Source organism: Apteryx mantelli, chromosome 5 (genome assembly GCF_036417845.1).
Source record: "Apteryx mantelli isolate bAptMan1 chromosome 5, bAptMan1.hap1, whole genome shotgun sequence".
Classification (NCBI taxonomy): Eukaryota; Metazoa; Chordata; class Aves; order Apterygiformes; family Apterygidae; genus Apteryx; species Apteryx mantelli.
In genome coordinates this window covers 34,872,298-34,896,498 of record NC_089982.1, presented here as the reverse complement: position 1 = coordinate 34,896,498, position 24,201 = coordinate 34,872,298, and the positions used below count along the sequence as shown (strand labels likewise).

The following is a 24,201-nucleotide window of genomic DNA, read 5'->3' as shown; positions in this document are numbered from 1 at the left end:
CAATGGAGTTAAGATTAAAAACAACAAAAAAAGAACAGAATTGACTCATTCTCCAAAAATGGATATTACTCATCGCAGTGCCATACGCATGCATACATCTGGCCAAGACACTCATCGCAGCTGCTCAGCTTCCCCTTGTGCTTCTGCCCAGTACACCCCCAGTGGGCTCGTGGCTATGCACAGGGGTTGGCTTCCTGGTCTCCCCCAAATCTCAGACTCCTTCCCTACTTGCCAGGCTCTGCAGCCACCAGAGGACAGTCCCCAGGGCCCAGGCAGAGGCATGGGGAAGGGAACACGAGGCTCCCACCACTACGCAGGGAGAAGCTGCTGAAGGGGCAGCCCTTGCTCCAGCAGGTCTCCAGCAAAATCACTTCAGGGCCTGGAAGGAGGCAACACTGCCCATAAGGTAAACCGGCCTAAGGCAAACAGTCCAGAGACTATGCAAAAGTTGATGCACAGAAATGGTGTTCAAATATTTTCCTAATGGAACACAGGCAATCAAGGAACAATTTCCCCCCCGATGAAAAATACTATATGGGAGGAGGTGTTTTTTGAGAGAGACCTCTAAACCTTGCATGAAGCAAGATCAGACTCACTAGTTCTATTTTACAAATAGAGAAGACAGAAACAAAGAGATGAAATACCTATATAGCAAGGCCAGATCTCATCTGAGTTCCTATTACTTTATAGACATTTCCCCCAAAATTTCTCAGAGCTCAATGCAGTATGCAGCTGTGCTTTCTGAAAAGTTACCTTCACATAGCTCTGCAGATTTGAGTCTGCTAGATACTTCAGTAAAAGGCAGAGAAACTCTCTGCCCATACAGAGATTGTACGTTGAAATCACACAGAAATTTTACTAGGTGGTTAGGATACTTCAGTGTTACTGCATCCATTCTGATCTTGTCTAGTTAAGAAATCTTTCTCTCTAGAGAACTTATTTATCTCCAGACTGAGTATAGTAGTAGGGTTACTAACCTGTGCTAACTGTAAGTGTCTCAGTTCAGCATCTCCTCATTTCTAGTTGTTCCTTCATCTCTGCATCTGGTTTGTTAAAAACTACTAAGAAGTGGACAAGACAAGGTTTTAATCAAATGTAAGCAGTAACAACAGGTTTTATTCAAAACTTCCAGTAAAGAGGACCCACTAGTTTTGGGATAAAGGTACTTAGAAGTACTACAGCTTACGTAAATATAAAAGATCAGAGAGAAGAAAATAAACCAAGCAGTAAAGAAAAAAGAAAAGTTAAAAATATATATATTTTTAAAAGTTTGAAATAGACCCATACCGGGATTTTGAAGTCCTCCAAACAATTAACAGTTACTAGGTTTGGCAAAACAAGATTCTCTTACAAAATTAAAAGCCTACTTCTGTTACATAAACTGTATAAAACTGCTCAATAGTTAAAGAGCATACTGTACAATTTTGTCTTGAAATACATAGAGCTGCAGCCTTTGAACTGCAGGAATTAATCATTTTGTCCTCTTCACAGGTAAAAGAATTAACCAGCTGCTCAATTGTTTTGAAGGGAAAGGAAGAGGCAAAAATAATCAAAATTAACAAGTTGAAGCCACTATAAAAAAAATGAAATGCACAGCAAAACTCAGACCTCAGTTTAAACTAACAAGCTATGTTTACAATATATTCTACATTTCAGTTGCCATTTTCCCTTCCCACTCCCACCTCCCCCCACTCAAATATTCCTAACTCCTTTATGGTCTAAATCTAATTAATTTCTAAACTTTCAGATACACCATACATACATTTAGCAAAAAACAAACCTAACATTCTTACAGCAGTATAGTCAGGACACAATTTCAGAAAGATTATTACACAGTTATTGAGATTAAACAGTATTTTTTTTTCTTTCAAGAGAACAGCAACCATCAGCTAGACAAATGGTTTTAAAATGTACTGTAGAAAGCCTGCAGAAAGCAGACTTCACCAACATTGGCTTGTAGCCCCAGAGGACACAGGGGAAAAAAAAAAAAAAACAGTGAACACTGAACATATGGAAGAAAGAGAATCTCAGAGTGCCAACTACAGGAAAATCCTTTGGGAACTCAGTCTGACAGATTGTGTTTTTGGCTTGGTTGTCCCTGTTACACTAAGCCCTGAAAATCAACTTTGCAATAGAATATTACAATGTAAACTAAAATTCTTGATACCAACAGTATGTCAAAGGGATTTATTTATTTATTTATTTATTTAGGAATCCAACAGTTGGTCACAGAAGTCAAGTATTTTCATGGCTCTTATTCAGCTGTTACCATTTGGGTGGGGGGGGCAGGGGGGGAAGTGTGTCTGACTCATGTCCTTCAAGTACATGCAAGGCTCAATTGTTTCCAAAACGCAGGAGCTCGGAACCTTTTAAGACACTGAAGAAATAGGATTATGAGGAGAGCCCATCTGAGTAAGTACTTTATCCAGCCACTGAAGGGGACCATGAAGGTGTATCTCTATCCAGCATGGAGTGCTCGTTACATCTTGGCGATGATATTCAGCTCCCCAACCCTGGAAACAGAATCATAAGCGGGGAAAGAAAAAAAAAATCACCTTATTTTATAATATCAAGTACATGAGAAGCATACTTCAATTGTCTTCTTTCTTACCGAAATTACTTAGCTTCCAACAGTGATTACCACTGGGGTTACAAAAGACCCTTGATGTACCAACTATTATCACATTTCAACAACAAATTTTAAGTAAAAAAATAATTTAAAATTTGGAAGAAGTGACATTTTGAGATCTCTTGGAACTCAAGTTTTTACATTCTCAAAGAAATAACTGGTGGCAGTGCAAAACTTCCCCATGCCTCACTGCCAAGTTGCATGATGTCCCCTAAAGACTCTGAAGAGGGGGACAATGAAGAAGTTGTCTCTGTCAAAACCAAAAATAGAGCAGACTGGGAAAAAGTGCTGCCAAACAGATCAATAAATTAAAAAACAACAGGTCATAGACTGACACGGAAGTGGGTGTGAAGCTTCTGTCTGACAAGAGCAAAGCATCTTTTGCAGGATGGACAAGATAAACCAGAAACATTGGCATTTCTTTTTGGAGAAACAAGGCATGGTCATTCCCCAATAGGCTATTTCCCAAGCTGGGACAAGCGCTGATAGGTTTTCTTTCAGCTCATACCCAAATTGACTACAATAATTATCAAGGATATAAGCAGACATTTATACAACATTCAAAATCATTTTGTAAGTGAACCCCAGGGTGGGGGAGGGAAACTGGAGACAACAGTAAGAAGATAACTGCAGTTACAGTTTGATCTACATTAATCTCTAATGAAGGAGTTACTCAGCTCCCAGCGTAGCTGGCAGCAACTCTAACTGCTGTGCAGTGCAACATCCAGCGCAGAGGAGGCCCTGTGCAACTGTCAGACAACATACTGTACCACTTTACAGGATGTATAGCCTATAAGCAACCTTCTCCAGTGTAGGAGCCTTGCCCTAACACACACGCTGGAAGTTTCTATCTCCCTATCTGCTCTCAAGAAGAGCACTTCAGCATATTACCTGTGGTGTTTGACTTGTTTCAGATACATGACCAGCCCTTTTATATCATTGCATATGTTGAAGCTCATGGCCACCCTAACAAATCATGACTACTATCCTTACATGCGCTGTAGAATAGAAAGGTATGTGTATTATTCCCAGTAATTGCTGCAACTCCTAATTTGAGAGCTGCTGGTCAAGACAGATTTAGAGGATTACGCTATCTATGCTCCAGCAAATGCTGTAGTCACCTACATTGCAGTCCCAGCTCACCTCTCAAAAAATGCCAGCCAGGAACAGAAGCATGAAATTCAGCAGGACTTCTTACAGAACAGGAGATGGGCACAGACTAACAGTGTCATTTAAAAGGGCAAGAGCTGATGCTACGTAACTGATTGGTGACTTTTCTGCTTTTAGGCCAGGTAATTAACCATTCAACTCTTTCCAAAATGTAGTTGTACTGTATTAAGCCATACGCCCCCAAAATTAAAAAGACAAGCCCCACAGTTCCAGAGTAATTATGCAAATAATTATATATATATATTTTTTATATATACACAAAATTATATTTATATATATATATACACACACACATTTAAATACAAGTATTCAACCGAATCAATATGGTAAAAATAGAGGCAATACAAGGAAGTTGAAATAGTTAACAGACATGATGGAAACACTTCACAAAGTGACTAGCGAGATATCTGAAGAAACACCTTCGGGAAGTCACCTCAGTTTTAAACATCTGTGCGTTAATAGAAGTTTTTTTTTTTTTTTTTCCATGAAGACGACTTCACATCTTTAAGATTTGTCTTACACATAAAGAACATTATTCTGTAAATATTTAAATTTAATGGTCATTAACAGGTTGATGCAGAGAGGCAACAGACCATTCAAAATCACCATATTAAGAAAGAATAATTTATTTTGCTTACAGAATATGCTCAAGCAAGTTTTCACATACCTTTACAAAACTCATACGGAGAGTGCACATCTTAGTAAGCTCATACACTGTCTCAAAGCCATGGTTCACTGACTGAGCCAAAAGCTGAGCAAACTCTTGATTATTGAAAATCTTCAAACTGCAGCCACTAGGAATTTTGCACACAGTAGTTGGATGGAAACCATGATGGTAGTTGCAGTTCCGACTTTGCACAAAAATACTGCTGTCACTAAGGCATTCAGCATACACTTCTCCTCCAACATAATAGAGATGAACACCTGGGAGGAAAAAGTTGATGCTAGGAGGTCAGATGAATTCAGACCGCATATCTATTTTTCATGCTCGGACTTCGTAGAGATACCTTTTTGCTTAAAGAGATAAACATTAATTACATATCAGACCATCATCGGTCTGTTTTAACACTTGATTTTTACTTATCTGTTTCATCACTAAGTGATTTTAAAGGAGCATGTGTATGTACGTGCGTAAGAAAAATCAGTAACTGCTGCAATTAAACATGCTGCATATTCAGCAACAACAAACCAGCAAGTACTGCAGTAGTTCTGATGCTGTACATTGGATGACTTGACCACCTGAAGTTTGGTCTCATTATATTTATATGAGCAACAAATGGGAATGCAGGAGGAGAGAGCAGAAAACTACTGCACGCTTTGCAAATACTAGAACAGTCCTGAGCAGGTTTCTCTGGAAAAGTCCTGAATATCAGTCTGGCTAGCATGAATTTTTTAGACTCATTGTAAACCTTTAACACCAGGAAGCTGGCAAAAGAAAAGTGTTCACATACCTTAAACGTTTAAACGTATCCCTGAAATGAGGGTAAACACCAAATTTACAACCCTCTCCCCTCCTACTTTCTGCTCCCTCCCCAACAGAATGGCATAAGATACAGGGAACCTCTGTGGATATTCACTGTTAGTAGGACTCAATTTCAAAGGCTTTGAAAAAGCATGAAAATTTGCCTATTTTGTTTAAAAATGGTTTATTTGCTGGTTAAGCCATTTGCCTCCCACAATGTCAGGAGTCAAAAGTGAACACAGAATTTGAAAACTAAACTGAATTAAGTCAGATAGCTTTGACTGTGCTCTGTCATTTAAAATTTTGCTGGTGACCATGCGTGTGCATGTGTGGGTACACATATACCCCTATCTGATCAGCAAAACAATTTCTGGCTATGCCTGCAAGATCATGCACATTTCCTGAAGACTAACAGTTTTATGTCATCATTAACTGTGCACATTTACTTATTCAACAGCCTCCTGCTTTTTCTACTCTAATTTGGTGCATATACAGTTAAGTGCTTCAGTAGGACTTTGCTTGCAGCTGGGTTACTTTTGCATTTTTAAAGGAAAAATGAATGATGTGTTAAATAAATAACCCAATGCTTGGTACGAAGGATGGAGAGGAAAAGAAGGAACAAGTATTAGGTCTTGAGTGGCACAGCACAGCTGTGATACACTGCTGAGAACTGCACAAGTCCTCATGTAGAGGAAAGTTTTCCAGGCTAAAGGCTAAAACTTGAAGACCTAACTCTTCCCTTCAGTTTCAATTCCCTCCTCCTCTAAGGAAGAGGAGGATACTTCATTAACTGGTACTTATAACCACTGCTTGGACCCTGAACTGTTTCAGAAAATCCAGAACTTTATTAATAATGTAAACACTTTAAAAAAAATTAGTCTGGCAGGAATGACCCATTGTAGGGGGCAATGTAAGTTCTGCATGTCATCTGCATGATAGGCAGGTCCTCAGAAGAGGATTTTATTAAATCAGATATGAATCTTTTGCAGGACATTGTCACAGCCATCAAAGAGAAGATAAGCACAGAATTCCCACTGAAAGAATCGCCAGCCTGTGAAAGAAGTCTCTCTAAGATGCATTTGCAAAAACTGTTTCAGCAGGCTGTCTCTCTAAATAGATGTTAGAATAGTTAACTTATGCTGGAAGTAAGGATAGCTAAAAATTTTGTGTGCTAAGAACTATTGTTAGGATTTACATACGTACGAATAATCAAAATAAATCAGGACATTTCATTAAACAAACTGCCTTAAGTTCTTAATAATAGTCTTCAGGCAAATAAAAATTGATTAGGGATAAAAGCTTCCTGTAATTACACAACAGGTAAGAACAATACTTTGCTTATAACACTTGGCCAGAAAATTATGTATTTACCAATGTTCTAATAAGCACTTATCGCATGCATTAGGAAGATCAGCCTGCCCTGGAGGCTGTCATCCAAGACTGTCATGTTGAGGGGAGGAAGAAAAAAATAAATAAAAATCAGCCAACCCACAAACCAAAAACAACCAACCTTACCTGCCCCCATCCCAAAACCCCAGAACTTCAACACACAGATCTAAAACTCACCTTTGCCAATATGCCGCCTTGTATTCTCAATGGTGGAATTCCGATTAACGTTAGAGAGCAGCCCAAGGCAAAATCTGTTTTTGTTGTTGGACGGATCAGTGAAGCCATCGACCAGCACGCTTGTGGAAGAAGCGTGGAAGGCCTCCCCAACACGGTTATTGAGCTCATAATAGACGATGGAGCACCAGTGCTTCGGCTCTTCGTAAGCAACCGCCTGAACATCTGCAAAGCAACCAAGGAAGCGTTACAGTCTAACGGCACTAGAATACAGGCCTTACATTTAAAGAGTCATAAACCTACAGATTTTGGCTTAAGATCACTGAAAGATGATCTGGATAAGCAATTGCAGTTAAATGAAGGCTCTTCTGTCTTCAGTTATTTTTTGACTTCTTCAGAACCACAGACATACGAGAAAGCAATTTTACATCAACGTTACTCGCACAAGACTTGCAAAAGAAAAAAAAGATGGCACTAGGTACCCACAAAAACGTGCATGAAGCTCCCAAGCACATACCAGCAGTACCCCTCTATCCCTGCTGCATTTTCTGCAACATACTATGGTGTAAACTAGACAGCAGAGAAATGCTGCAATTATACAGCTCAACTTTCTTTCCAATCTAGTAAATTAACTGAAGTTAATCTAGTTAATCTAGTAAATTAACTGAAGTTAATTTACTTCAGTTCATTTTACTCAGCCACCAAATGAAAAGCAATTACTGCACATACTGCAGAGTTCTACACTGCCAGGGAGAAACAGCAGGAAACAATTGCACAAGAGCTCACTGTAACTTTGGGTACCAAGAAGTATAGCAAGAGGGTTTAAATACACAGCCAATCTTTCAGCATTCAGAGCATACACAGATCTTTCTCGTGGGCTTTTGGGGGGGAAGGGCAAGACGACTTCCAAACCAAAAACAGATTGATGTTTGTCTGCAGAACATGCACGAGGTAGAGCTTAAATGTGAATATACACTACTTGGGAGCTGAGGCTGAACAAGGGCATAGTGTACAGAATCCCAACGATTACGCTGGAATAAAGAGCGGATGAAGCCAAAGAAGGTATTATTTTATGAGAACCTTTTGTTCGTCAAGTACTAGCAAATACAAAATCTTAAATTGTTCATTACCAAAACAATTATTTGTTGAGTAATAGCAAGGATTTCTCACAACTTTTCCAGATTCTGCTAACAACAACCTCCTCCTCAACAAGTCCTTACCGAAGCTGCAAACACTGCAGAACACCAGCAGGAAATTCATGGTTCCTAACTTCTGTATATCAAGCCCTGGAAACACATGGAAGTCTTGAGGTAACACTTGTGACTCTGCACTGGGAATTTTTTCTTCTGATGATACAGAAGGTCTTTACTAAAAAGAGTTTCACAGTGGGTGTCCAACAGCAGCATAAGCCTCTTTAGATGTCTCCACCCAGCGTGTATTCTTTCAAGTGCCAAGCACAGCTACAAATTATTAAACTGCCTCCAAATAAAAGGAGGCTAGTGAAGGGATGTGGTTGCTTTATGTGGTTTCTTTTAAATGAAGGATACTATTTCCTTGATTAGCCTAGCACAGTTGGACTTGCTGCTGAGATACCAACTTTGCAGATTAAAGCTATAACTACAGGCCAAAGTGCTAAAACGAAAGCAAGATTAGTATTATGGGAAAACTTGTTTCTCTGGCCAGAGAACTCCTTCTCCCAACCCCAAGTCTCAGTCACCTAAGACCAATGCTCATATTTTCCTTTGTTCACAGAACATACTGTCATGATTTTTCTGACAAGAGCAGAATGAAAAACACTCCCCCCAACCAGAATTGCACAGCAGATACAGAAGGTGGCGAACAACAGAAAGCAGAATAACACATCCTAGATCACTGTGCAAAACTTCCAGCATTATGTCCACAGCTGATCAACAACTTGCTTAAAACACCAGCAGAGAGGAGCTGATACCATAACATTTTCTATCCTTTCAGATCATTCATTGTAAAAATCAGCCATAAATTATTAGTAAGAGGTTATTATACTTTCAATTCACATGAAGATGCCAGCAATTATCAAAACTGCAGCTTTGCCCCAGTTCTCAAAGTCAGGCAAAAATCTTGCCAGCTGGCCATTCTTCCAGAATGAATCATATCTCTCTCACACAGATTTCATATGAACTTCCTTACATTTGCTTTAAGTAATGCAGAGCAGGTGCGTTTAGTCTCTCCATTCCCAGCACGGGCCAACAATGGAAATTACCCAACTTCATTGACAGGATGCAGCTTGTTAAGTCAAATCTCTTAAGACTAACAAATCACCATGAAGAACATGCTTCTAAAAGCTTGCAACAAAAACGCTGCAGTCACTTTACAGTAAAAACTGTTCTTGAACAACCTGCAGCAGATTTTTAAGGAGCACTATTACCACATACGTATACGAATAAGAAACACGTAGAGGCATGGTATACAGAGAGAAGCAACATATCTTCTTTTTACTGAAGGGACACAGAGATAAAAATCCATTGTACTAAACTACTAGGAGGGAAAAGTACTAATAGACACGATTTTCAATTTTGGAATGGTTGCATGTTAAAAAGCAAGAAGAAAAACATAAACCAATTTTTTTGTTATTAACTCACATGTAATAGAAAAATCCTATAGTAGTAGATTTTCTAAGAAGGGAAAAACAAAAACATACAAAGGTCTGCAGTCGGGCATAAGCATTAATAAATGTACTTTAGGCCTCCAGCAGCAGCAAGGACTATATACACACACACACAGAGTGTATTGGATCAGCAAAAACTGGACATGCTACAGATGGGGTTTATCACATGCAAAACTCATTCCATACAGAGAGTAAACAGGTTACCACAGAAGCTATCCAAATTGTTTTAAGAGGGCAAATATATTTCCTGAAAACAGACATTAAGCTTAGCAACAAAATGAGTACAAAATCAAACAATAGTTAAATTGTTCATATGCTTGTAATCTTTATAATCATTCTGGTGCAGCACTCAGCTCGCTGCTCTTTCTTGGCATGGTCCATAGCTGTGTAAGCTTATGTGTTCTCTGAAGGGACTATTTCTCACAGTGTGATGAATGCGCTAAATCTTTTATTCAGCAGTCACGGCTGGCTGCAAAGGCTTTCAAAAGCAGCGTGTAAAAAGATGTCTGTGTCATAGTACATAAAACAAAAGGATTTTTTTTAATACAGATTTTAGTCTGTAGCAATGCCACCTCATGCAGATAGGTCTCAATTCTGGACCATGTGCCATCATTGCATGACCCAAAGACGAAGGAGAAAGGGGAGAGAGGGTGGAACAACAACAAAACAATACAAAAAAAAAGCCCAAGCCCTTATCACCAGGAGAAGGGGTAACTATTCAAAGCAGAGTATACTCTTTAAGGACTGAAATCTAGAATTCAGGACTAAAACATTTTAACATAATGAGAAAAGACAATTTTATAGGAGGTATTGTCTCAGAAGAAAAAATATGGATACTCCAGCTGCTCATATGAAATGTCTGTGGGCTTTACATAAGTGAAGGTATTAGCATCCATCTTCTGTTCAAGTCTTCATTTGGAGAGCTATACATGAACATACATACAGTCATCCATAATTCAGTAGGCACTATATAGCATTAACTGCAGTGTCTCAATAAATCAAAGTAATCATAAGAGGTAAAGAGATTCTCTTCCCTGCATATGTTTAATTTCTGCATCACATGCAGAAATGCACAGCATCATAGGAATTCTTTCATTTCAGTAATTATCGGATGTTTCAGATACAAAACACATAAAAATGACTTTGGTCATGACTTGGTTGGGAATAAGACAGTGACAAAACCCACATATTTTACATTTTAAGAGTCATGTGATAACTTCTTGTCCTAAATATATATTTACTTTTATATATTTTTTAATCTTCAGATTTATTTCACCCCTTACAATGACACAAAATAACTACATAGCTGTTTTTTTTTCTTTTCTACAGCCAAAAAATTTCCATGAACAACATGTATCCAATATTAATACTCAACTATTAAAAACATCCCAGAAGTTCTGAAAGTTTTTTACCCTTAAGAAGCAAAGCAGAAAATGAGAAGGAACTGTTTTTACCTCCTCTGTGTATGTCAGGGTGCATTGCAGGTACCATCATGTTGGTATCCATTGGCTGGGAGGTATCGTGTGTCATCTGATCTTCCGGAGGCAGGTAAGCAGGAGGGGGCGTATCAGCTAAATATAGAAAAGGCAGAGATACACAAGTCCTTTCCTCTCTTTAAAGTACATATACATACTCACATAAACAGTTTTAGCCTAGAAATGCTTCCAGCCTGACTCAGCTATAAACTTCCACCCACCAGAAATCTGAGAAAGCCACCATGGACCTTGACTCAGGAAAGCAAAGAATTACTGTGCATATTAAGTGCAACTGCAATAAAAACAAGTCAATTCCCCCCCATCAAGACACAAAGGAAGGCTTAGCTACATTTGCAGCCCACACTTTTTGCTGGTTGAAAATGTCACATAGATATTAAAGCACACAGAGCTCTCCGGATCAGGCCAGAAGTAAATATTGAGCAGGGTAAATGTGAACAGAATTTGAAACAAAGTCCTCAGTCCCAGCTTTATTGCTTCCAACGTGATTCCATCAGCAAAGTATGCAAAAATCCCAGATATATCCATGACTTTATTAATACCACTGCAAAATATTAGCTCTATTTCCATAGGTAAGTAGCAGTGAAAAGTATTTAAGCATCCAAATCCTACAGGAGTAACCTTCTGGATCAGGATTTTATTTGCCAGTGTCCTTTCATGTCTCTTAATAGCTGCGCTGAGCAGTTAAGAATTGAATCACTAGTATAAAACTGTGCACTATAACCATACTCACTAAAGCACTGCCATTGCCTTTGAGCCCTGTTTGAACACTACATGGGTACTTGCACTGCCCTCCAGCTGTCCAGTTCACTTCTGGGAAAGCTTCCCAAATAACTTCCTAGAAGCTGGAGGAAGATGCCAACATCACTGTTTCCCAACACTTCAGAAGATGCTTTCCTCCAAATCAATTGCACAAAGATACATGCAAAAGAGAGAAACCCTTGCCTGATGCCTACAAGCTTTTGCTGCTAAAATCCGGGATTCGATTGTCACCGTTCTCTCTCTGGTGAACATGGCTGCTGCTCATCCCATATTTATTTCTATTACTGAGAGGATGAACTACAAACTACCACAGCAAATAAGAAGGGACCTCCAAAACCCTGAAAACCAAAACAGCAACAACAAAAGCTAGGAGAACCGTATCACTGCTTTGAAAGCTAATTGTTTTGCAGGGGCTTTTTGGCCTCTTTTGGTTTGTTTGTTTTTGTTTTTCTTTCTTTTTTTTTAAAGAAAACACAAGCTAATGAAATGTATTAACTGCTTATTATTTGGGACATATGCTGTTGAGAGCTTTGTGTCTAACGCTGGCGAGTACATTACCAATTCTTTTTTCCCTTTTCCTGCTTGATCATACAGGTGATACCTCCCTTGGATGGGAGGGCAGCAGGGAAAGACATGGATGACAGCAGGACTGCATTATAGGCCTAACAGTTGGCACTGGAGTTTAAAAGTCTCATGCTTTACTAAGCCTTAGACAATTGTGTATGTGCAAACACAATGTTAGTGATGCACAAATAGGGAAATGAGACTGTAAGGCCAGAGGCAACAAATTAGCCAGGATCTGGAAAGTTTTCAAGATCTCTGGATAACTCCTTTTTCTTTTTTTTTGTATTTTCCAAATTGGCCTCCTCTTCCCCTGCTAGCAAAAGATGGAAAACTGTCCAGAGCTAAGCATCAAGGAAACTAGTATCTTAACTCTCCTTTAGTTCAATTTCTTCCCTGCAGCTGCTGACTCCTTCTTTACAGGGATGAAAACTGAACAGACTGCTCAAAGTTCACGTGAACTTCTACAAACCAGTGTTCAGGAAGACCTTCTCGTTAGAGAAGGCTGTATCTCTGCCTGCTGGAAGAGCCTTAATCATACTCACTATGCTTTCTTAAAAACACAGTAGCAAAGACAGCTGTTTTTGCTGTAACTTTTTGCCCTGCCCACCTTCCCCCCCCCTTTTTTTTTTTAAAAGAAAACGCAATACGTAGACTCTTCTTCCTTCCCTCCTGCCTCTGCAAGTTCAGTAGTATTCACTCACAAGTGAAAAAATTTTAAGAGAAACAACTACAGCAGCAGGAATCTATGAATGTTAATTTTACATAATAGAAAACACATTTTCACAAGTCTGCCACTCTGTTTACGTGCACCCTTTATCAGCCTTGAAGAAAGCACGCAATAGAACATCAGTAAATATTTGTATAGAGTCCTTCTCCTAGCATTTAGATCAAGGGATCTCTCACAAGCTGTTTCTGCAGTATTTTTATCCATCTACAAGTAAAGACAAAAAAACCCAAAAAAACAAAAAGAAACATGGCTTCATGGAATTGCTACAGACAGCAGTCAACAAAAAAGAAAGGTTGTTATTTCTTTGACTTTAGGAAGCAAAACAGTCTGAAGATTTCTTTTCAGGGCCTTAAGGGACTGTTTTACAGTTGAAGTATATTTGTTTCTTGAGATTACATCATTATTTGAATAAATTTTATCAAGTACAGTAGCATGATCCCCTTGAGAAACATCCTTCTTCCACAGAGCTATAACCTTGTGCTGAATTTATGATGATCTCTTTCCTAAGCAAGAATGATCTGTGGCATTATTCATTATTCACTATTACATTAGTTCTCCAAAAAACACACCTGATTTTGTATCCCTGCCCCCACCACCCAAAAAGTTTTACTTGAACATTTTACTTGTGCTTGAAAGAGGAAAAATATTAAAAACCCTTAGTATTATTACTAGACAAACCCATTACTTAGTCTTATTACCTAACAACTTTCGACTCACCACTGAACATAGGTGTTGGCTGATAATCCAGTATAATTAAGCAAAAGAATCATGATACCTGTGATGTCCAACCACATTCTCACTTCACAAACAAATAACAGAAGATGAACATACCTGGCATCTGGAAAGGACTTCCCGGGTCTGAGCTGGCAGGAGAATGCGGATAGGTGCTGCTGCCGCTTCCCGGCGAGTTTGGATAGCTGCTGTTTGGCGAGTGGGGGAACGGGTGACTATTGGGTTGCTGAAAAGAGTCCGGGAAAGTAGCGTTGTGTGGCATGTGGGGCTCATTTTGTCCCAAGTTGCGGAACTGAGCCAAGAGGCTGTGCTGAGGGTTGTATTCACTGTGTCTTGGCACCAGCACTGGAGGAAGCACTGAAAAGGAGGTGGAGGGAGAAAAAGGAACAAGCCACAGCATTAGAGTCAGTCCTTAAGAACTAGGCTACACAGGGAAAAAACGTTCCCTGTCCCCTAAGGCATACTCACATGTACCATAAAAACGAGGTAGTCAAACCTAGGAACACATGTCTAAGCAAGAACTGTTTCCTCGTATCCAGTTACTGCATAGCTTGAATTCACAGTGATGGTGCTAGCTACCTGGCTTGCCAGCTAGGAGCTTGTTTGCACAGAGGGCCAGAGAAGAAGAGTCAAGAACAAACTGCAATTCTATGTGTTAGTTTTATTCTCACAAAGAAATGCTGTGAAGTACTGTTATATTACAATGCTGACACGCAGTTCATTTTACCGCACTTGTGATCCTGCTAATCATGTAATGGCCTGTAACCCAAAACCTTGCTAATAAGGACAGATTTTTTTTCTGAAGACAATACTAATACTATTTAGGCCGTGAACTGAGCCTGGTCCCAACAGCTGTAATTTTATTTTTAACCTAGACAATGTTCTTACAAGTTCAGATTGAGAAAGTTATTAACCCTTCAAGTCAGTTTACAAAACTGCAATTTAAACAAAATTCTGTAGTTAAAAGAAAAAATTAACAACCGTGCAGCTCCAACTATATGCTACTATGGGATCAGAGAAACACATGCTAGAAACTACTGGTTTCACCACACTCCCAAGGCCTCCTCACCAGAGGGAAACAAAGGTCTCTTTTTAGCCGAGAATATGAATGTGATACCAGATACACTAAGATAAAAGAATCAGCTCTTTTTCCAGCGCTTCAGTTTCTATCTTTGAATGCCTCACAGCAAAGGCTGAGCTACTCAGAAGATTAAAAACTGGTCTTGTTATAGATTGAGATTTTTTGGGTGATGGGGGGGGGAAGGGGGGGAAGGGCAGGGAGAGGGAGATCCATGCACTCCCAAGTGGGAGTGAAACAGAAAGTTATTCTCCTCCATTTCTGCCCCCCCCATCCACTGCCTCTTCTTCCCACCTCCACAGCTGAGAGAACCAGATCTCCAAAGTCTCCTGTGAGAGCCTGCCGGCTTCGAAGAGCTGCCTTTGAGGGAAGGTGCAGAAAAGCAAAAAGCAATGAAAGCAAGGTACCCAGGCTAACTACCACTCCTCCCTCAAGAGACTCCTGCACTCTCCCACAAGCCTGGCGGCTACGCAGGAGGGGAACAGGACCACGGACACCTGACGAGCCTCTGCAGACATCACTGTATCACCTACGCTAACCAAGGTGCTACACGTTGTTCCAGTCCACTGGGGCACTTTTTCTCTTCTTTGCTCATACAGAAGCACTCAGATGCTTGAGTATCCAGGAGTCTAAGGTAACCCCTAAATTGTTCTACGCATAGAACAGGCCTAAGGTCTAGGTCCACATTTTAAATGGATACAAAAAGATGCCACACACAAAATACTCTCTCTGTTTTGAAAGCAAGCCCCACATTAGCTAAAAAAGTAGTTTTTCTTTTTTCTTTCTTTTTTTTTTTTAATATATGCATAAGAGAGAGAAATTAATCCAACAGAGTTTTTCTCACCAGTGGTATTAATGTACAGAAAGTTTGATCCCACAAACCTTCCTTGAACACACACTGAAAAACAACAACAAAAAAAAACCCACTACTGAAAGTAAAGCTGCCTGTTGGAATCAGAATCAAGTTTTAAAGATTTCATCCAATTTCTCAGATTCTCAGAGCAGCTCCACCGAGTTTCCAATGAATCTTAAATATCTGAGGCAGATGTCATTTCTAAGTAGACTTGCTTAAGTATGGAACAGTTAACTATCTCCACTTCACAAGGAATACTCAAAGCTCCTAACTATGGCATTTTCTGAAACAGAACACATCCATCTACCATACTATAGAAGTTCACTCAATTGCAAAGCACCATCAGAGAAGCTGCATCTCTCTCAGCTACACTGACTGTCTCTTGCCTTTAATGCGACTATTGCCATAGGTCACCGGAAAAAGCAATACAAAACAGATAGTCAGCATTCAGGTTGACATCACATATCCTGTCATCTGCAACACAGCAAATGTCAAACCCAATCTCTCTAAATATTAGGATCCCTCAGAATTAAACGTGTTCTGTGAAACCTAACAGTTCTTTCCCAGTTAATTCATACAATACGTTAATTGTCATAGCAAACATTTGCTGGCCTAATAAATTACAAGTGAAAAAACAATGAGATCATGCATTAAAAAGTATTTTCCCTTTCCTGTCTTTATGAGTCTTCCTCACTTTTCTGAGCTTTAAAACATAGCTTTCCTATCTCTTCATTTCCTGTGGATGAAGGTCAAACCATTAACTTTAGAAAAGTTAATTTCTGCAGAAAGTACCTCACCTACCTTTCCCATCCCCTACCTCATGTTAAACAATAACACATATGACATCACAGGAAGCCATATGATTTATAGGTTTTTAAAACAGCTGCAGAACAGGATATTTTCTGTATATTTTCAGTAATTAAAATAAGGCAGCTTCAGATTTTCCCAAGGCACATACACACATTATCTCCAGTTGGGCAGAACCACTGCTGAAGTTTGGAAGGACTCCAGATACACCTCATCTTCCACACTCTCCCTCATACAAAACTAGTTTCGCCCACAAAGAATTAAATGCCAGCTTCTTCAGAATACATGTGGACAGGGAGGAAAGAAGGAGGAAGAAAAGAACCAATACTGATACAGCACAAATGGTCTCAAAAATATCATTGCAGAATTGAGCACTCTCCTATTTCTGGTCCTCCCTGCATACCAACAACCTTAAATGCAGAGAAAAGGCACCCAAGGACTGTCAGATGGGAGGGAGACCACAGCACCCCAGTGAGTCCACCTCCGGGACAGTCACTTAATGCCACAACCAGATCTCTTTGCAGCTCAAGGGCTTTTGCAGTCTAGCTGCTCCCACCGGAGTCACAGAGGAGTTAATCTGAACGTTGTTCACTTGACAGCGAAGAGGCGAGCAGGGACTGGGCTGCTCGGAAGTATGGAGAAATGCCAGGAGTTCAGAATGTAAAGGGGGACGCATACCGTTCTTACCCCCCTCTCCCCACTTTAAGGCAGTAAGCTTCTGGTCAGGTTGCAGACCCCAACCATATGGAATAACAAATTACTATGGCTCAGTACAGCAGGGGAGGAGGCTGATCTCTGTTGCAGCTGCCAGCTCCAGGAAGAGGTCTAATTGAAGGGGAGAAAGCATGAGAGAGTTAGTCTGTGCTAAGCCAGCACACCTGTTGCTATAAAATGAAGTAGTGCACATCTTTGTTGTAGGGATCTCTGCAGGACACTGCTGTAACAGTTTGCAGACACAATTTCACCCTTTTCTACCTTCTTTCATGGAAGAGAACAGAAATGCATTAAGCCCAAGTTCCACATTTATTAAAAAAAAAAAAAAAATGTTTCTATTCAATAGAGATGTATCTATTCAAAGGAAATGCACTATTAGTTGCACTGTTGTCCTGAAAAGCTACTGCAACAATCATATCAAACAACATCTCAACAGATTTGTAAATGGAATCTGATTAAAACAGTTAAATTCAGTTAATGGAGTAGAACCACAAGTCATGAGCCAGGTTTATTTCTTTACTTTCTCAAACAACAGATTAAAAGGTTTTATGGCCTTAACTGTGTTTAAATTTTGCTCTGAGATTTTGTGTAGATACAGACCTGGAGTTGAGAGTTAATGCATTATTACCAGTAGTAATACTACTGATAATGCCTGAAAAGCAAAATAAATCATCTGAAAGTCAAGCTGCATACATTTGTAGAACTGTAGCTAAAAACATATCCTGTATTTGTCAATGGACTAAAACTGTCCGGGAATTGGGCAGCTTGTTTTTAACGTGCAAATCATACTGAAAGTATGCGTGCACCAAACAAGTGGAGCTGTATTAAAAGAATTACAGCTACAGGGCAATTTCACCCACAAGCCTTTTTCATCTAAGAGCCAAGAATGCCAAAAACATGCAAGATAGACCAAAGACAGCCCGGCTGTTCAGAAAAATGTTTCAACTAGAAAGATTTTTTTTTTTTAATGAAAAAGTAATGGTGGCCTTTGAAGAAAGCTACTGATCTCTACGCTTTGTCTCTCTCCAGCGTAACATCCTGTTCTCCGGTAAACAGGTGTTCTGTATTAGTTCAAAGATTTACTTAGTTTTCTTTTTTGTTTCATTTTCATCATGTTCCCGAGATAATGATTTTAGCAAACAGAAAGTTTCCAACTTATGATTATAACTTTTTAAAGTCTATATATTAAAAAAAACACGCACACAAGAAAAAAAAAAACAAAACCCCACAACACCCTAATTCAAGCCAAAGGACCTGCTGTGTTTTCAAGGTAGTGTGTTTTCTATCCAGATGGGTTTCTGTTATCTTACATGAGCCCAGGTGACAGCTAGTTTCCCCTCAAGAGTTCATTTTTCTCCCTTTGCAAGTTACGTGAGGATTTTGGTAGGTATCTCTCCTTCCACGTCTGGAAATTCTCAGACCAAATAATGGAATGCAACAAGGGACCACATAAGAGAAAGCAGACTTGGATCATTCCTCCATTACAAAGTAAATTCTGCTTTTTCTAGGAGTTTTGAAAAAGAAAAGATGAGCAATTGCTGCTGCACTTTCAACCATACTGATTTTAAAAATGCTGATGATGACTTGCTGGACATATGTTACGTAGAAGTGTTTGTGCAGGCTCATACCACAACAGGGCCCTCAACCCTAATGAAGGCCTTGGGGCACTATCATTAGACAGTGCGTTTTAATATCCAAGCATGACATAGCCATATTTTCATATGAATTTATGCAAAGCCACTTACATTTTACTGGAAAAATAGAACTATGAGTTGGGAAGAAGGAGGGAAACCCTTACACACTAGTTCATAGTACCTGAATATAGGCATGAAGAGACTGGGGGGGGGGATGCGCAAAGGAGTGCGGGAGAGGAACTTGAGACTTGTACTCAAATTTCTGGATAAAAAAATCCTGCAAAGATGAAATGGCAAAAGAAGAATTAGAAAAAAAAAAACAATACAGCAATAGTATTAAACTAACCAAGTTCAATCCTTCAAGATTTCCAGCTCAATTTCCTGCCTTTGACGCCCCAGCAGCTGAACTCAGCGGTGGCATCCTGGTGAGCAGTTCAGCCCCTCAGTGGGAACAGAGCAGGTACTGGAGTATATTGAGCTGAGCGTGTGTAGCTTTGCTCACTGCCAGTAGCATTAAAGAGTCATTGAAGCATGCTAACTGAAACGTCTTGCCAAGATCTTGCTTGTAAACAATAAAACACCAGGTAGAGAGAAAAATTTTAATGTCATTAGGTTTGTGTTGCCTAAAACAAGACATGGCAAAATTGAATATTCTTTGACCAGAGGACAAGTTCTCACATACAAAGACACTTACATGTCTATACTCGGGATTGAGTTTACTCTTGGTTAAAAATAATGAATACTGCTGTGGCCAAAGCAGTTCTCCGAGGAACTAGCTATTTTATGTTGTTCCAACACCACCTGGCTTAAACAAGGCTCTGCTACAAGCTGGGGTAACACAACTTTGCTTGTTTTCTCAGAAGCAGAAATGACAAAATTTTAGACTTTTGCTCCAAACCTATGTTCCAGTAACTGCAAGTGAAAAGGCTCAATAACCGCTATTCAACAGTCCGGTTTGGGTGACAGGCAGACAAACATTCCAGACTTTCTATTCCAGGAGAAAGCCGAAACCCATCTTATTTTCTCAAATCTTAACTTTATTTTGCAGTTTCATTAGATCTCACAGCTTGATTTGTCATTTTACATAGTTGCAACTGAACACTGTATTTAAAAAACAGTTATTGCTTCAGTTACTTTGCTTTTACATCAGACATCTAGTTTAAATGCATTTGGCAAGTAATATTAGTACATTTCCTGCATTACAATATTCAGCTAACATTAGATTTTATTTGCAGATCCTCTGATAAGCTACCATTTTGATTAAACTGATATTTGTCAAGAGCAATTTCAGAATTTAGTACTAATTGTATGCCCAGTAGTGGGCAGTTCTTGTAAGCTAAGGTGGGAGAAGAATTAGTTTTGATACAGGAGGAAGTTAGAGTGTGATAATTTATATTAACTCAGACATTTACAGAGACCAGAGTTCAAATTACCTGTATAAAAACACAGCATCTTACTGAATAGGTTAAATCTTGGAAGTCTGGCATTTTAAGTTAAAAGAAACATCTGAATCTGGTTAATTAAATTAAAAATAGAGAGGGAGGGAGGGAGGGAGGGAGAGAGAGAGAGAGAAACAAACATATCCTTCTTGACAACTTATATACATTTACTACAGTTCTTTCTTTTGACACATGGTGAGGTTAGACAAATCCCTGAAGTTTAGACCATTCCCTCCTTTCTCCCTCCTTATTACAATTCATTTTCCCCAAGTGGGTTTTGGCGATGAATTTTAGGACTGAATTCTGCAAAACTGACATGAAGAAAGCTTTATACTACTTGCCAAACAAACTGACAGTTGTCTGCTATTTTGGGGAACCATCCTATAATTGCACCCACCTGTTGTAGCATGCTATTTTTAAAGTTATGCCCAACACTAACATTACACAGCAATAAGGCAAAACTTCTCAGCCATGACATTTGCTGCTCCCTCATCCTGTGCCTGCAGAGGTGCGGAACGTCTGCTAGGAACATAAAAGTGGGAACAAGAATTTTACTAACCTACTCCTATGCATTCACTCCTCCACCCTTTTTCCCCGTTTTGAATCAGCTGGTGACCTCCATTTCTCTAATTCCTTCCTTTAATCACTTCAGGAAAAAAAAAGGCACTCCCATTTCCTTTTCTCTTTTCTTCTTCCTTCCATTTCATTTATATTCTTCCTCTTTGAAGGGACACTCCAGTTTTCCCCTCCTTTATGTTCCCCAGATCAGAGAAACAAAAACTTCCCTTTTGCCTTCATTTTTCCAGGCTCTGCAGTTGTCATCGTCCCCGCCCCCCCCCGGCTCCAGATTCCCCGACTGGCGAAAGCTTCCTCTCCTCGGCACGGGCTGCTGGCGCGGGAGGAACGCGCGCAGCTGGCGCGCTGGGCTCCCTCGAGCCGCGCTCATCAAAGCTTCCCCATCTGGCCGGAAACAGGCCGCAGGCTCCAGGGCCGACTCCAGTTCTCCCAGGTGCTGCAAAGAGAGGGAGGCAGGCACTGAGCAAGCTCTGGGATCCCCGAGAGCTCAGCTAGGCAAGGCACAAGCCCGTAGTGCTGAAGAAAATCTTCAATTACTCTAATTTTTCTCTCCTACTTCCATATTTGATCTTAACACCTGCCAGTTTGATAATCTCTCTGAAAGCAGCCTAATGCACAAGCTGCACACTACGTTTGAACCCTGCTGCTTATCAAAAAATAAAGCACTAATTTTAGTGATCTGATAGGTAACTTATTGCAACAAGCTGTATCAGATTTGAAGTGCAAGGTGATTACACAGTGACAGATTTTTAAAGACCCGCTTCTCAATTTACCCTGTCTAGAAACAGTTTGGGAATATTAGTATTACATGGATCGATCTTAGGCTGGTCTGGAACAGGGAAAGAGATGGGGATGATTAACAGACCCACTTGTTTTTTCTGTAAAGTATCTATACATACATACATATACCCAGAGAGAGAGCATGCGCATGGGCACACCCACACAAATATACATAACCAAACGTGTAAGATTTCAAATGGCATTTAAAATTTCCTTTAAACTTGTATTTTTTTCTTTTATTAAAGAGCAGAGCTGCAGCACTAGACAGGGAGTATTCAAAGTACTTTATTCGCAGGACCACCTGAATCTAAACCTGCCTCATCCAGGATTTCCACAGTTTCGAGTTTCTTTCTACATCTCTGGTAACTGCAGTAGATGTGTTGCCTTATGGAGACTCACTTAAAGCAAGAAGCAGAGAAGATCAAAGACAAATATGAAAACAAGCAGGTTAAAGTCACAGGCAAGGAGTCCACGCTGGGAGCAAGAACAGCGAGGCACACCTACCGTTCTCCTCAGAGCCTGGGGACCTGCTCTGTTGTTGTGGCAAAGAGCAGCTGTACATCCAGGTAAAGTGTTTCTTGCCACCAAAAACAAGCTTGTTGAAGCAGACATCCACTTTGAATTCATATTCAGAATGGAAAGGAACATCGTGACCTTTAGGCAGAACTGAAAATCCAACACTTCTGACAGTTTCTCTGACAGCCACATCACGGGAGAGCAGCCATTGCTCACGCTGCCATTTCAGTGGGACATCGGCACCATCAGCCTCATAGAAAACTCCTTGAGGTAGAAGAGACTGCCACAGGCTCTCCAAATGAGAAAAGAAGCTTCAGAGAGGAAAATCATCCACACTTTATTGCTAATTACAAAAAACTGAACTGGCCTGGTTATTTGCTGCCTCCACGTGGGTGCGCTAACTGGCTGATCGGCGCAACCCGCGTTTTTCAGAGGGCAGATCAGCTGCTTCTGAGCTCAGTTTTAGTACTCCCTGGCATTACGTGGTTCAAGCACAGCGGAGCATTAACTAGCACCTCCAGAAATGAATATCAAGGAATATTCCTCAAGCCAGGCCTAAGCTCACTTAGATCAATGCAAAAGAGGCTTCTTCCTAGCATGCCCCCTTGCAGAGAGAGCAGCAGGTTGTGGACACAGGGTACTCTCAGAAGGCAGCCTTCAGTTGTTGGGGGGAAGAGCTCACGTTAGGGTAATCCCTTACATACTCTGTACTTCCAACCACTTACACAAATGAAGCATAAACAAAGAAGGCTTTTTTGCCTCCTTTGTAACATATTATAAACCCAAACTCCCTTTAGCCTAGAAGGCTGATGAGCAAGGACGCTTAGTAGAGGCAAATGAACAGTTCTGCATCAGATGGAACACGGAGCTAAATTTCTTTTTACTCATATTTTCAGAAAATGAAACATTCAATTTCCCCATTTTCTTCCTTTTCCTTCAGCTAAGGCAAGGGAACTGAATCTCCTTCCCTAAAGCTGTGTTAGAGGTGTGACTTTTTTTTTTTTTTTTTTAATAGCAGTGTCAACTTAAGCATCTCTTTATCCTCCTTCTTCCCTATCTCATCCCCCTTGTTTTAAGGCTACAAGTGCATAGAGTGAACTGGATCCAGGTTAAAAAAAAAAAAAAAAAAGGACAAAAAAAATTTCTTTTAATTCTGGATCACATCTTTCACCTCAGTCCATTGACACAACAGAGGACAGGGGCAAGCAACATAAAACATAAAAAAAACCCCAAAGGAATAAAAAAAGAAAAGTAAAAAGTATCTCAGGAGAGACTTTCAGAATGTCATTTCACAAGTTCTCCAGCAAAACCAGAGAGGCTGTTTCTGGTATTTTCAGAGAGAAGTGAGGAACAACTTGTTTGCTTTTTCTTCCCAGTCCTTATGTACACCTATGCCTGATTATTTCTTAGGTCTTGATTGTACTTGAAGATAGTCCAAAACCAGGTACAAGCTTGATTTCAGGATATCTCTAATCCAAAAAATGAAACTGAGGAGACAAAGCAGATTCAGTTAAGTGAATGCACCAGTTTAGCTGACCATGCCAGTTTTCAAAAGGCATCAAATTCCGACCCTCCCCTCCTTAATTAAAAGCTTGTCTTTGCCTTGCCAAGAGAGAAATTTGACAGCCACTAACGGCCCTGCACCAGAAATAATTCTGCACGCAACGGGCCTCCTATGAGACAGTTGCAGCAGGGTGCGACTGTACCACATCTCGAGAAGGTCTTCCTCCCCAGCAACTGAGCACCAGCTTGTGTTCCTGCCCCAGCAGCCACACAGCCTCTGCTCTCCCCCCTTGTTTGCCTGCGACTCCACACTGAGCGAGCTGAGGGCGCCAAGTGGGCAGAGCTAACCTTGCCACAAAGATGCTTCCTGATGGCTCAGTTTTCTTGATCAACTCACCACAGGATCGGATGGATGCCAGTGCCTGTGCAGAGCTCCCAGCTGCCAAATCAGGCTGGGTCTTAATACAGTATCACCAGCTCACACCTAAGTGTTTCCCGGAGGATACGTTCCCCTCATTACAAAAAGGCAGCAGCAGAGTCTGCTTCCAGCGACAC

The 24,201-nt window shown here is 40.2% G+C and overlaps 1 protein-coding gene and 1 long non-coding RNA gene across 5 annotated transcripts in view; both read right to left on the bottom strand.

The window, feature by feature from the left end:
• Positions 1-1,083: 1,083 nt before the first annotated feature.
• The window catches only part of SMAD1 (SMAD family member 1), a 49,279-nt gene continuing 26,161 nt past the window's right edge, over positions 1,084-24,201 (bottom strand). For 2 of the 4 annotated variants that reach the window (XM_067297785.1, XM_067297783.1), the window contains exons 3-7: positions 13,846-14,103; positions 10,923-11,039; positions 6,828-7,049; positions 4,467-4,723; positions 1,084-2,513 (exon numbers count right to left, since the gene is read on the bottom strand). In XM_067297785.1, the coding sequence (XP_067153886.1) occupies positions 2,370-2,513; positions 4,467-4,723; positions 6,828-7,049; positions 10,923-11,039; positions 13,846-14,103 (998 nt within the window). In that variant the 3' untranslated portion in view covers positions 1,084-2,369. The other 2 variants (XM_067297787.1, XM_067297786.1) reach the window with 2 other exon arrangements.
• On the bottom strand, positions 19,849-22,797 carry LOC136992255 (uncharacterized). Its single transcript, XR_010884377.1, has 2 exons — positions 22,132-22,797; positions 19,849-21,283 (listed from the first exon to the last, which is right to left on the bottom strand). It is a non-coding gene; the product is annotated as an uncharacterized lncRNA (long non-coding RNA).